Raw genomic sequence first — 13,901 nt, forward strand, 5'->3', positions numbered from 1 at the left:
GACAGCTGGATGGCCCTACTAAGAGGACTTTGCTCTTTCAAGGTTGAAAAGGATGTGGGGGACAGCCACGGGGTTTTAGTATCTGACAGAACTTGAATCTGGAGAAAGAAAACCAATCCAGGAAGAGAGTAACCCTATGTACCTGCTTTCCACAGTCTGTTCCTCTAATAGGGATAGAATTTAAAGGCCAGTAGCAGGATGTGGAAACTAGCACTACGGGGAAAAGTTACAACACAGGCCGTGCTTAAGGAGAGTGGATTTTTGGCAAAGTCCTTTTAATCTTTTTTTCTTAAACTGTCCCCCCAATTTAAAGCCAGATGTTTGAGAAGAATTTGTGACCTTAATACGTTTGATGACAGGCAGTACAAAAGGACATGTCGCAAATATTTTGTACAACAAGAAAAGAAACAACAACTGAACTCCACAAGACAAGCTGAGCTCCCAAACACCCATGTACACAGCAGAATTCAGAAATACCCAGGATGACTCTTCAGGCTTAATGGATGGCATCCTACTGAAACGAAATGTGTAGTAAGAGGAAAATGGAGATATGGAGAAAGCAAACTCATTTACTTGCCACCCAACTAGAGCTATGGAAAATGAAGCCACCAGGACAAAAGGATTTTCTACAAATTACTATCATAAATACGTTGGGTGAGCAGTTACTCCTATTACTCTACTGAAGAAACCATCTTCATCCTGTTTGCACATTTTCTACAGCCTTGCACCTGGGATATGTTTCTATTATAAGTCCCTTTGGCAGTGGCAACAGGCATTTGTTAAATATTCTATTGGCTCAAACTAGTAAAACCTTGTATTTCTCTATTGCGCCGCTATTAAGACAGCATCTGTGCATTCTGTCCCTCGCTTCTTTCTCACAGTTATTTCACGGGGAATTGACCGGGTTGGGTGGAATGGGATCAGCAGGGAAGAACTTTCTGGGCACTAACCTGGGCTTCTGTTTCGACGCCTGTGGTGCTTGACTTAGCCTTCCGTGTGCTCGTCATGCTCAGTGGAAGCAGGCCAAACCTCCAAGAGGAGAGGAAGAATTTCAGGGGCAGGAAGGAGCAACCTTGGGGCCCAGTGAGAGTTCTCAGGCTCTGGCTCACCTGATCTGACTCGAGGCCAATGGCAGTATGTTGTGGGCTTCCTGGGAGTTCAGTGAACTGCTCCGAGGGGTGACCTGGTTCTCTGTACCAGTAACCAATCCAAACAGGACCTGATGTACACGAGTGAGCAGAGCATAATACAGGATTTTACTGTTCAGATCAGAGAATCATTTCTCCGTTACTAAGCACCACCAATTAATTTCTAACCGTCACTTTCGGAGCTGTTCTTTTGAGTGTGTGAATATTTCAAAATTACTTTCTTTCATGGAATCTCATGGCCATGTTGTTCTCATTCTGAGGTTTGTATCACGGTTTATTAATCCTTAACTATAACTTAAGAGGTTAGATCACTGCCACCCCAGTGCATGTGATTTTCTCTCATCCTCTTTCAGCCTTTGCACCTCTACTCAGCTGCCTGCGTGTCACCCTCTGCCAACACTGCCTCCCTGAGTACTAACTGCTGAGCAGGTCTGTTGTGTAATGTGGGGCTGTGGCATTTAGTTCATGCTGAGGGTATTTTGAGGCAACTTACGGAAGTGCGCTGCACCAGGAGATGGAGGTTGCTGTTGAGGTACGGTGTGAACACATCCAGGTCAAAGGGGTCGATGAGAGCTTCCAAGTGCTCAGTCACTTTCTCAGTTCTTAGAAAAGTTGTACCATCGTTATTTTCCAGGGTTTTTAAGGATGAAAAAACAATTTTACAATATTTTCTATTTACAGAAATTCTGAAGTAGATTTGATATCTAAGTCAAAAGCATTCTTTCCTGCTGTTTCTAGGGGAAGCACTAAGATCTCAAATTATACCCAGCAGTCACAAGCTGGACCTCCAGAGGAATGAAGTTCTGCCTACTTTGCTTGACATGAAATGCACCCAGCACTACACTTCTGAGGGCGTCAGGTCCCAGCAAACCACTGTAAATTGAAAGCACTGTAAACTGGAACTGACCACCACAGCCAAGCATCAGCACCTGCTCAGAGGGTACGTGGTTTCTCTTTGTGCCTATAGGGCTGCCCTGGAGCCGTGGCCTCCGGATGCTGACCACATTTTGAGAGAGGATCATAATGCATAGTGCGAGCCCAGGAAAAGCCCCAACTGCCAAATGTGAATGATAATTCTCCTGAATGCTTGCTGTTTTCCCTCCATACTACTGTGAAAAAAAAACTGAGAACAGCCCCCATGAGCAGGGAGCATCTCTGTGCACTGGGAAGAGACCTTGGTGGACAGCCCAGCAGAGAGGCAGCACCTGCAGTCCAGCGTGCCGTGACCACTCTTCATCTCTTGCTTGCTACTGAGGACACTGCGGAGGTAGCACAGGTCATAGAGGGGCTGCAGCACCCAATTCTGTGTCAGTGGAAATGCACCTTCCTTCTGCAAGTGAGTCCCCAGCCCAGGGACACATGGCTCATTACGTGGCACAGTGACTAACTGCGTGTTCCGACTGGGCTACAACTTGGTGTTTCCCAGGCAGGGTTAATCTCACAACCACAGTGTGCACTAGCAGCTGGGTCGGAAGGCTAAAAACCTAAGAGCAGAGCATTCAGGGAGACCCCGCCCTTAATCAAACAGGCCTCACGGCTGCTGTAGGTGTCATTTCTGCAAACCAGGGCCTCGTGTGTGAAGGAGGCATATGGTGAGGAACCCTAGCAGAGCAGAACTCACTGACTTTGTTCCTCCGTCAGGACTGCTCCTGTCTTTCACATGTGTCTAATGCAGTGGGAAGCAGAGGCTGGGGGACACAGACTTCCCCCTACTCCTGTCTGTGCCACAGCTGTGCTGAGCAGCTGCCCTCCTAACGGGCACCCCTGCTGATGATGAGTGCGGAGATCTCCATGTTAGCTGGGAGGAACCAGCTGAAGACTTCATCTACTGGGCACATAGAAGGAAATGTAAGGTTAATCATTTGCCCAAAGTCTGCAGTGAGCAGGTGGCAGCGCCACCTGTGAGCCGGGCCTCCTTTTTCTGAAAGCCACCATCTGACTGACTTGTCCTGAACCTCCTCCTTCAGGGAGACTAGTATGCCCCAAGAGAATGGGTGTGAGCCACAGAGCTGCAGGAGCCTTTACAGGACCGGATGCCTAGGCTGTGTGACATTTAACACTCCGGACCTTTGACGTGAACTGGCAACAACCAAGAAAAAGAAAAGCCTTTGTTTATTACTAATGGGGCATCAATCAAACACCCACCTTTTGCTTTCCTTCTGAAAGTTTCTCATAGGCAGTGATTACTTGAACCATGCAGTTTTTCAGCATCTCCTGGAGTGTCACTTTTGGCAGGGTGTGGCCTCCAACCCGATTCATTTCCTGGCATAAGCTAAACAGGAAGGACTGTACATACCAGGATGGCTACAAAAACAAAGGAATGTCATGTTGCCAACTTACACCCATTAAATGACACATAGCAAAAGTGGGCCCATTTATCCTTTCAAGGCACATATGCCAGGACCTCGAGCTCCCTGCTCAAGCATCTCCCAGATACAAAGTCTCTGTGAAGTCTTCGCTTTTGTGGTCTGAGGTCCACTAGGCAGACGGCATTGTAATGCTGCTGTCTCACTTCAGGGTAAGTGGCTGTCTCAGCACAAGGCCCATGCTACCAAGAAAAGTATCATCAGTCCGCTTCTAAAGCGGCCTTTGATCTAGGTGTTCTCACATCCTCATGCCCCCACAGTCCTGTGGTACATCTCTCAGCAACTACTCCTCCGAAGCTGCATGTTGAATGACTCTCTGAGATTGTTTTGCGTCCCCAATAGGAGGTCTTTCCCTTCAGCTCAGGTCCCTGTGACGGCAGGATGTGCTCACCTGTGAAGGGAGTCGGATCTTGGATGTGATGCTGCTGCCAGACTCAGTCTCCTCCTGGATTTCCAGTTCCAGTTTGTGGCTGTGGCTAGGATGGAGCCAGCGTCATCTAAAAGTAATGACTGGGTAAACCTATGAACCAGAACCTGGTGATCAAAGTAAAATATCCATGTAAGTCCTACAGACTGTAGCATTTGTTACCTGGAACAATCTTCAAACCACATTAAGCTGCTGAGGTTGTAAGTGGGATGATGAGGGGTCACCACTACCCTCCTTTTCCTAATTACCACTACCAATAAAGGGAATGCAGATGCTATGCACCTTACTCACATCAAACACTACCATACACTGTAACAGCTTACTTATCTTGTGAGGAGGCAGCTAGAACAGCCTAAGATAAAGTCACATAAAAATAAAAAATAACACACATCCATTTACAGCTAATTCAAGCAGCTAGATAAGCTTTAAAATATTAAAGACAGAAAGACACAAGATTAAAATAAAATTACAGACAAGGACTTTTCCTCCCCACAAAAGCTCATACAGAGTAGGCCAAGGTGACAGTTCCTCCGTTTCTCCAGTCTATACCTCAAAGACCCACTGCTTTAAACTCATTTTCTTTGAAAAAAGCTTTTTTCACATTCTGCTTATTCATGTAAAAACAGGACAAAAAAGAAAAGAAAAGAAAAGAAACCTTAAGTGATTTGGATTTCCATTCAAAATCTCTTTCTGGGAACAGAAATATTTCTCTTATTTCCAATAAATTATTTCCTAATTCTTCCTTTTGTCTATGATTTCATTCTTTGAGTTCATGAGATTATGAGCTGTTTATATAAAATTAACTGTCTCAATATATAAGCAGTAGACAGTGAAGGATTGAGATATTTACACTAAGGGCAAGACAGACAGACTGGGGCTGGGGATTTAGCTCAGCAGCAAAAGTGCCTTCGTTGCAAGTGTGTGGTCGTGAGTTCGATTCCTGGTACCGATAAAAACAAAAAAGACAAAAAAAAAGACAGACAGACCTCTGCCCAGGCAAAAATGTTTCTTTAGTTCTTTTTCGTGTGTGTGTGTGTGTGTGTGTGATTGTTATGGTATTGGGGATTTAACCTCACACCTTTGCACTGAACTCTATCTCCCAATGATTTATTAATTATTACTTTGTTTACTTTGAAATAGTCTTAATATGGCCTGAAGTTGCCCAGGCTGGGCTTAAAAATGTGATCCTTCTGCCTCAGCCTCTCAGATTACTAGGATCATAGGCGAGTACCATATTTTATGGATCTTTCATTTCCCCTGATAGAAGGAAAAAAAGAAGGCTTTCTGTCCATAAAATCTAAGTTAAAAACAAGTAGAAAAGGTTTACACTGGAATCACCTTGGAGAGGCAAGTTGCACACAACTGTGAAATAAGCTGTTACTCTCTTACAACCTAAGGAACTAAGGTTAGCAAGACCTGAGTGAGACAAACGGAGGCAAACAAAAGATCCTAAGAATCTCCTCTCATCACTGTCACAACTGCTGAGCTCCAGACCTGGTGGCCCATCACACTGTGCTGGAGAAGTAATTCTTTCACCTCCTGCCACTGGGCCTGCCCGGGAGTGAGATCCTGAGCTTTCCCCTTTGCCTGCTTTTTCGGAGCCCTTGTCTCCCTTTCTGGCTTCTCAGCACTTCTAGACCTTCCCACAATGCACAGCTTCAGGTGGGGGCACAGTTCTCCCAGGGACTGGCAGAGTTGGCCATGAAGAGGACCGTGCAGCTTGGTGCTGAGGAGGACATCCTCCTGGGCTTGTACAACAACTTCGATGCTCTGCAGCTCCGCCTGGATGCAACCCAGGATGTATTTGACACACCCCACAGAGTGAGTCCGCAGCATGGCTTGCACAGTCCCAGCATCTGCGTATCGGTCAAAGGCAGAGTTTTTGGCCTGCAGCATGGGGGGCAGTATCCTTGGGCAGGGCCGAGTCATCAGAGGGAAGGTAAGTCAGGAGGTCATCCAGTTTAACCTTTAGCTTGGAATGCAAGGCAGTACAGAAATTCTGGACATGAGGACTAATAGCCTGGGCTTTCATGGAGAGGCCACTATTGGCTAACTGGGGTCGGTTTGCCACACTGACCCAGGAGGCATCAGAAGGCAGGTCAGTGGGACTCTCATGCCAGAGGAAGAGAGACATGTTTTGCTCAAAGAGAATGTGCTTGTTTGGTGTAGAACTGCCGGTGCTGTTCTCAAGTTCCTGCAGAGCTGAGACCAGCAGCTCTTTGGAGCTACTGATGGACTCAAAGCCTTCCTTTGTCAGAGTCTGAAAGAGAATGAGAGGACAGTTCTAACCCTTGTTCTTTAATGAAATTTCAAAACAACAGGAACAAGTAGCAAGTGACCTTAGCATTCAGAATGTTCCCAGGACATTCAGAAAATCTTTGTGGTGTGGCACGAATCAAAAGATACCACCCTGATAGACACGGGCTTGTTCCAGGCCACCTAAGTGAGGTCTGGTATGCTGCTCAGGTCTAGTTTCTCCAAGTGGTAGTGAGTAGGGACAGAATAGACCCAGGAAGTGACAGGAGGCTCTCAGGATAGACACAAGTTCACACTGGGTCGGCTGTGAAACAGGGGGCCTAGGGGGTTTCCCGCCTCACCTATAGGCGGTCCAGGAACAGCTGCTGCATCATGTCCTCCCAGAACAGCAGTGGCTTCTCCAGAAGCCGCCAGCACACCACCTCCCAGCTGTGTCTGGCGGGCTCACTTGTAACTGCCACATGGCATCCCAAATCCCAGCGAGACCTTTCATGCTCTTCACATACAGAAGCAGGTTAGTGATCCCGTTCTTAATATCTTCAGTACACCTGAACAACATTTCCCATGAGCTTCATTATGCTTGTGGTTTCCATACCATTATTAAGAAAAATGACAATAACTTGTTCCCAAACTTTTTTTTTTTTTTTGAGGCAGTGAAGGGTCTGGGAATCGGAACCCAGGACCTCTGCAGTCAGATAGATACCGAGCCTCTTTTAAAATTTTATTTACTGGGAATAAGGTCTAGCTATATCACCAAGTTACTCAGGCTGGGTTCAAATTTGAATCCCCCAGCCTCAGCCTTCCAGAAACCATTCCCCCCTACTTGAAAATCTCTTACCTAGAGACAGAGACACAGACACATATAAATTCAGAGCACTTAGGTGCCAATGTTTCTGAATGGTTCTGGCACAGAGTCCTCAGCCCTCTTCATTCTTACTTTCTTGAAGACATGAGAGACTCTCAAGATCCATGGAATTGTTTCAAATACAAAAGCATTAAATAAAATTTTAGGAATTGGAAAACTCTTACTTAAAGAGAATTTAAGGGCCCCTACGTAATATTGTCAAAGACAGTTTTCTTCCTTGGTTCTCCCCCAGGGGAACGCAGGGGCACTTCAGCCAAGTGGTTGGGATTCTCTGCACAGACCTCACTGACCCGTGTACGGCCACATCGCAGGCTGCACGGGGGCCAGGCCCGCCTCAGAGGTATGTGCTACTCACATGGCGATCCACTTCTGCAGCGTGTCTCTCAGGTATTCCTGGCTGATGGGATGTGCCAGGGTTCAGAGCACTGGCTGGAGCTCGACGACAGATGACGGCAGGTGTCTGAGCCAGCTGCCCAGCTTCATCTCCCCTTGCAGGACACTAATCCCTTTGCCTACAGAAAAATCTCAGTGAGAGGTAGCCCAGGCCATACCTGGAAATACATTATTAAAAATGGACCTCAGAGGAATTTCCAAAAATTCAATTTTCACTGGTGAGTCAAAATAGAACCCTACAACATAGGGAAAAATAAAGTACAGCATATGTCCAGTCCCTCCTCAACAGGGATCAGAATTCCTGTAACTGTGGTCATCTCTGGGATGAAGACGTACAGGTAAAAGAGTAGAAGGAAGACATAGTGCTGTGCACACCCTAACATTGTTTTTCTTTCCTTAAAGTAGGATCTTGCTGTGTTGGCCAATGTGTCCTCTAACCCTGGGCATCAGTGATCCTCTGGCTTCAGCCTCTTGCAGACCTGGGACTACAGTAACACATCCCCTGGCAATCTCTGACATTTTAACACCATATTCCTATCACCCTTGAGGAACTATGCGGTGCAGCTTAGAGGTGATGCACCCTGTACTCTGTGTGCAAAGTCCTGGGAGTTTAAAACCCCGGGCCCTTCTGAAGTGACTCGTAACTCTGTTTGCCAGTGCACTAGAGATTAGCTATCCTCATCCTCTGTGAAGGGCGTAAAGTAGCAAATGTAAGCACTGGGAGAGAAACCAAAATACAAGGGAACAGTGTCTGAGCAGAAAGGTCAAGTCACTCAAAGATGAGGTTGTATGATATTGTATCTCTTTTTGGAAATGGCCACTTGGTCACAGCCACACTCACTTGTTGGTTTTTGGTCTTTGTGTGTATTTCTGCTGTTTTGGAGACACTCCCACGTGCCTTTGTACTCCTGGAGTTCTAAGGCACTGCTTGCTCTCTCAACATTTTTTTCTTAAATAACTTCCATATGTATCAAATAACTCCCATATGCAGATGCACTGCAGGTGTGTCTCTGAGAGTCATTTTCTCAACCCCAGTACCATTCCAACGTATCAATCCTCTCTAGTGTGTGAACTCACCACCAGACTCTTCAAATCAGCTCCTTTTCTAGTTAACTTGGACACTTCCCTTTCCAAACCAACCCAGCATCAAATCCTTTCCTCGAGATGCCAGGTAAGGTGGCACAGGCCTGTAATCCCAGCACTGAGTAGGATAAGGCAAGGGGTCACTATGAGTTTGAAGCCAGCCTGGGCCACATAGTGAGTTCAAGGCCAGTGTGAACTACATAGTGAAACCCTGTCTCAAAAAAATCCTTTCTTCAACAGACATGAAGATTGTCCAGTGAGCTCCATTTCTACAGCTCCCTTGTAACTTACAATCTGACCCCATGATCACAATGACAGCCTCCTAAGTGAGCCCTCAGCATCCCTCTACCCTGTGGGATCCCACTAACACTTAAGAGCCAGTTGTAGTTATTTAATTACAGTTGAAATACAGGCTACCCAACTGAAGGGAATACATGAGAACACACAGGAGCTACACAATCTAGGAAGGTCCCAGAAGGTATCCATTGGTCCTTGGATAAAGTCCACACTCCCAAGGCTTGCCCACAAGACCTGCCTTTAATTGGCTCTTGGCAACATCTTATCTCCTCTCTTGCTCTTTTAAATCTCATTCAGGAAACCTCACCCTCACTGGCCTTCTTCACTTCCTCCATGACACTACCATCTTCCTTGCTTTACAGTTCTATATACTCTTCTCCCTTTGCTTGGAACTCTCTTCCTTGATAAATTATACTCTACCTTTAGCCTTCAGTTTAACGATCACTTCATCATATAGTCCTCTCTGGCCCTAGCAAGTTCCAGTCAGTGTTCCCAAGGCAACTTGTATTCTGCATTTATAGCAATGACTAATAGTGACATTAAACAGTTGTTTGCATATTAATGAGCTTAATATCTGCCTCTACCACTAGACCATGACCTCCATGTTTCTCTAGTTTCCTGGCCCAGTGGCTGGAACAAGTTAGACTCTGGGTAAGGATCTATTGGATGAGCCAGAAAACTGTTGGTTAAGAGCTCACCGGTGGGATGCTGGCCTGTGATGGTCTCCAGAGTAGAGAAGAGCAGCCCACATGGCAGGCATGGATCTGGCAGCAGCCCTTCTGGTAAAGTGTAGAAAAGGGCATGTGCTTGGTTTAACGTGGTGGCCAGCAATTCCACTAATGAGCAAAACTGGGCCTTGATGCCAGAACCTGTGAGAAGAAATCACTCTCTTTAAACAATTTCTATTAGAAAAGGTAAAGACATAGCCCTTTGGATGCTCCAGTCTCTCTCTGCTTTCCCTGTTCAATTCTATACTTAAGGACCAAAATTTTGGAAAGAAGTCACACCCACCGTGATTCAGCTGGTTGAGAAGTGTCTGAATAGCTGCTTTTCTGGCCATCAAGAAATCTGTGAGGGCTTGGCGAGGGGAACTCTCTTCTAGGAGCATTATAGAGCAGAGGGCCCCTGCCACAGCTTGGTCAGACACAGCATGGCATTTGAGCAGCATCTTGCTTTCACGCAGAATTGCTGACCTTGAAAGAAGATGACAAACATCAGCAGGAAATTTTTAACATCTTGGGTGAAGAGCCCTGGTATACTGGGAAAGAAGACAGATTCCATAAAACTGCAGTGATGAAGGCCTGGCAATCACTGGAGACCTTCCTGTTGCATCTACTCACCGGAAGTGGCTGGCTGCTGCCACCTGCCGGATGAGTATAGGAAATCAGGAGAGGACTGGACTGTACTGTGAACTGGATGCATCCAGCTGGAGCAGGCTGTGGAGGTGGCAGCAGAGCAGGTAGAGCTGTGTGGCCTGGAGACACTGAGAGGCTTCCATGGAGCTCCAGATCTTCTCAGGAATTTCCAATAGCAGCTTGATCTTGGCAGCCATGCTGCAAAACTTCTCCTAGGACGCTGGCAGCTGCTGTTGGGAAGGGCATAACAAAGTCAGAAAAATAAAAGCCAGATCAGTGTTCTGCAGGCTAAATGACAAGTCAGAGGTATTTCAGTATTTTAAGGTTTCACTATTCTGGACTCAGTGCCACTTGGCTGGGTGTCAAGGTCTAATGTAAAGTAAACACCTTCATCATCTCACCCTCTGGTTACCAGTGATGCTCTTTTAGTGCTATTTGTTTTGTTTTGTTTTTTTTGGTATTACTGAGTTGACCCCAGTTGACTCAGCTACATCTCCAACTCCTTTTTTATTCTGAGAGTGTCTTGTCACTCTAATTATGCTTGATCTTGCTATCTTCCTACTTCAGTTTCCCAGAAGGATAATATTAGAGATGTGCACACCATGCCTGCCTATCCTCCTTAACCTGTGATCCTCTTGGATGTCTTGATTGACAGCAGCAACCCCTGCAGGCGACTCCTCCTTCCAGAACTGTCTATTTTCCTCATGTTCAGCCTTACTATTTTTTCCCTGTTGTTTAAAGGGCACCAAGGGCTTCCTTGTTAACTGCTCTTCACCAACTATGCAAATCTTTTCTCTGGAGGATTGTGGCTTTTCCCCATCTTAATCTACCCTCTCAAGCATCCCCTCTCACAGGAGTACTGCCTTATAAAAGAGCTGGAGGGAACTAGCTTAGGATCTTTAATGGTTTCCCTTTCCACCATTCTTAGTGCAATAGGAAGACCCTTATCACATAACATGCCACTGCCTTTATCAGGACATCTAAAATGCCGACTATGACAAAATGAATTTTTGTTCTTTATGAATAATCCAATCTGACATATTTTGTTATAGCAACATAAATCAACTAAGAGCTACATTCCAAATCTCATGTTTTTAAGGCCCTTCCTTCTTGAGGATCCAATCTGAAAGTGATTTCCTTTACCACTCTTATGGCAAATTATTTTGGGAATTCATCTGTTATGCTAAAATATTCCCTACTGCTGTTCTAAACCACTTCTATTTCTTATGAACTTGTCTTGAACTTATAACCTAGAATATCTCAGTAGGATGGATCAGAGCAGGAATTAGGAGACTGCTGCTTATTTGTGAACTGAACAGAGAAGACACTCAAATTTGGAGCGAGGGAGGGGACAGAAAAGTAGATATAGTAACTATGAAAATGAATACACTTCTAAAGTCAGGTCTCTCTTTCTCCTACTTAATTTTCTCCCTTTAAGCTCAATCAGTGCCATTATCTTAAAATCTTTTCTAATGACTTACATCTTATAAAAGTACTGTGTTTTCTGTTTGTGTCTTCTTCACATCCCAGTGAAGGAAGCATCCACTAGACCCCCTCCTAGCACCACTGCACCCACCGCAAGTTCTCCGGTTTGGTCATTAGTAACTTCTCAGTGTTTGCACCTTTTCTGGAGAGCTGGGTTCAGCTGACCTGCCTCTGTTCACACTGTTTTCTCCTAATATCTGTAATGTGCTCTTTTAGCTTTCTTCTTCCCTTCCCAGATGCTTCTTAATATTTTTCCCAATTTTTCCTTCTCTCCTTTACTTTTCTCCATGTTGGATAGTCCCAGGCTTCTGCTTCAGCAGTGGTCACTTCTCAATGGTCCCCCTACATAGGTGTCTTCATCCTTGCCTTAGCATATAGACACTCACTACAGTGGGTCAAGGAGAAGCTTTGCTGGCTGTGGAAATAGGAAGAAGGAACAGGCATTTGCAGATGACTACTGTTTGCTGTTCCAGCCCTGCATGCCTGCTTTGAATGTCTAGCTGTCTCCTTTAATCTTTACTTCACTTCATCAGAGATGTAATAGATTCAAAATAAGAAATGTCCCTCACTATCAGTCCATACCTCAAGTCATCCTGTCCCAGGAAATGGCACCACCCTGTTGTTTCTGGCTAAAGCTCAGAGGAAATCCTTTATCTGTTTCCTCTCACTTTCCATGCCCAATCCATTCACCAGAGTTGTGAGCTCTTCCTTTAAATCAGAGGTCCATGAACTCTTGTTACAAAGAGCCAGATGGTACATGAGTTTTGCAACCCCCAGCATCTCTGTGGCAACTATTTCAGTAAAGCCACTGTAGCTCAGAATAGCAGTAGACAAAAGGGACATGTAGGGGCATGCTGTGTCCAGTAAGTATGTACAGAAATGAGCCGAGGGCCAATGTTGGCCCATGGAACATACTTTGCTGACACCAGCTTGCTTTTCATTTTTATTATCTGCATCCTGACCCAAGCCACCTTCTTTTCATCTGCACTACTCTAGTTGCCTTTTTCCCCCTCTTGTGGTAATGGGGATTGAACCCAATACCTTCTCATTGACCTACACACCCAATCCTTTTCTTCTTTTTTATTTTTGAGAGTGGGTTTCCCTAAGTTGCATAGGTTGGACTTTAACTTTCAGTCCTTGTGCCTCTGCCTCCCAAAGCGATGGGATTACAAGCCTAGTCACCTTCTAATTCCCCCAGTGTCTACTTTTGTCTCTGATTCTCACCATGAAGCCAGATGAATCTTCTAAAAGAAGAAACTATGTCTTGTGGATCCTCTCCAGTGGCTGTTCCCTCTTGAGCAGCAGCAAGCTTCTCTCCATGCTGGTTAAGGCCCCATGTGCTGGTTAAGTCCCCATGTGCTGGTTAAGTCCCATGTGACTGACCTCTTCTGCCTCTCTTTTCTTCTCCCTCACCAGCTCTAGCCTCCCTATCTCTCCAGGCGCCGTTCAACTTCACAGAACAAAACTTGACTCACTTCTTCCCAAGGCCTTGGCTCTTGAAGCATCTTCTGCCTGATCTGCATATGGCCATTCTCCAGAAAGGCTACCTGGCTCGACCCAGGTTAAGACAATCAAACTTGACATTTATCAAATGCTCACTGTCGTCAGCTATCACTATAACCTCTGCATGTGAAAGACCCCTCCCAATTCTCTCACACACAAAACCTTCATCCCTACACTTTGATCATATCTCTAGTTTAATGAGGAGGAAATCAGGGCCAAGGATGGTTTTGTAGTTTTCCCCAAATCACTGAGTAAGTAGCAGAGCTGAGCTGTAAGCCAGCTGTCTGGCTCTCGAACCCATACCCTGAGCCACTGGTCTTTAATATCTGTGTCTTTTCATCATTGCATTCATCATCCTATTGAAACTACAAGTTCGTTTATTTGTGTGGCTTTTTTTAAACCGAGTATCTTTCCTACACCAAAGAGCAGAGACCTGATTTGTCCTTTCTCTCACTGAATTCCCAGCTTCTAGAGCAGTCTCTGACCCGTAGTAGACACTCGATCTTTACTGCGTGATGAATAATTTGACTTTGTAACAATTTACTGATATGTTAGTGAATCTGCAAATAATCATACTATAGAGTGCCTTATTGATTTCCAAATGAGAAAGAAAATCCTGAGATTAATTTATTCTAATTTCAAAAATGTCAAATTCATTCATATCCCAACATTGTCTCCATGCCCTTTCTCTATTATGTGACTTCTTCAGACTTTTGAATGTGT

At 45.3% G+C, this 13,901-nt stretch overlaps 1 protein-coding gene across 1 annotated transcript; it reads right to left on the reverse strand.

The window, feature by feature from the left end:
• Positions 1 to 306: 306 nt before the first annotated feature.
• Positions 307 to 10,387, reverse strand: LOC100731642 (conserved oligomeric Golgi complex subunit 1-like). The gene is given in 15 exon segments (XM_063242681.1): positions 307 to 1,029; positions 1,110 to 1,219; positions 1,642 to 1,750; positions 2,354 to 2,478; positions 3,294 to 3,452; positions 3,906 to 3,973; positions 3,976 to 4,048; positions 5,412 to 5,834; positions 5,836 to 6,201; positions 6,539 to 6,651; positions 6,654 to 6,745; positions 7,418 to 7,574; positions 9,534 to 9,713; positions 9,847 to 10,028; positions 10,242 to 10,387. Coding segments are annotated over 15 exon segments (2,412 nt in total). The 3' UTR covers positions 307 to 920.
• Between the last annotated feature and the right edge of the window lie 3,514 nt (positions 10,388 to 13,901).

Source organism: Cavia porcellus, unplaced genomic scaffold, assembly GCF_034190915.1.
Source record: "Cavia porcellus strain 051 isolate PalLab524CR breed Dunkin Hartley unplaced genomic scaffold, mCavPor4.1 scaffold_32, whole genome shotgun sequence".
Classification (NCBI taxonomy): domain Eukaryota; kingdom Metazoa; phylum Chordata; class Mammalia; order Rodentia; family Caviidae; genus Cavia; species Cavia porcellus.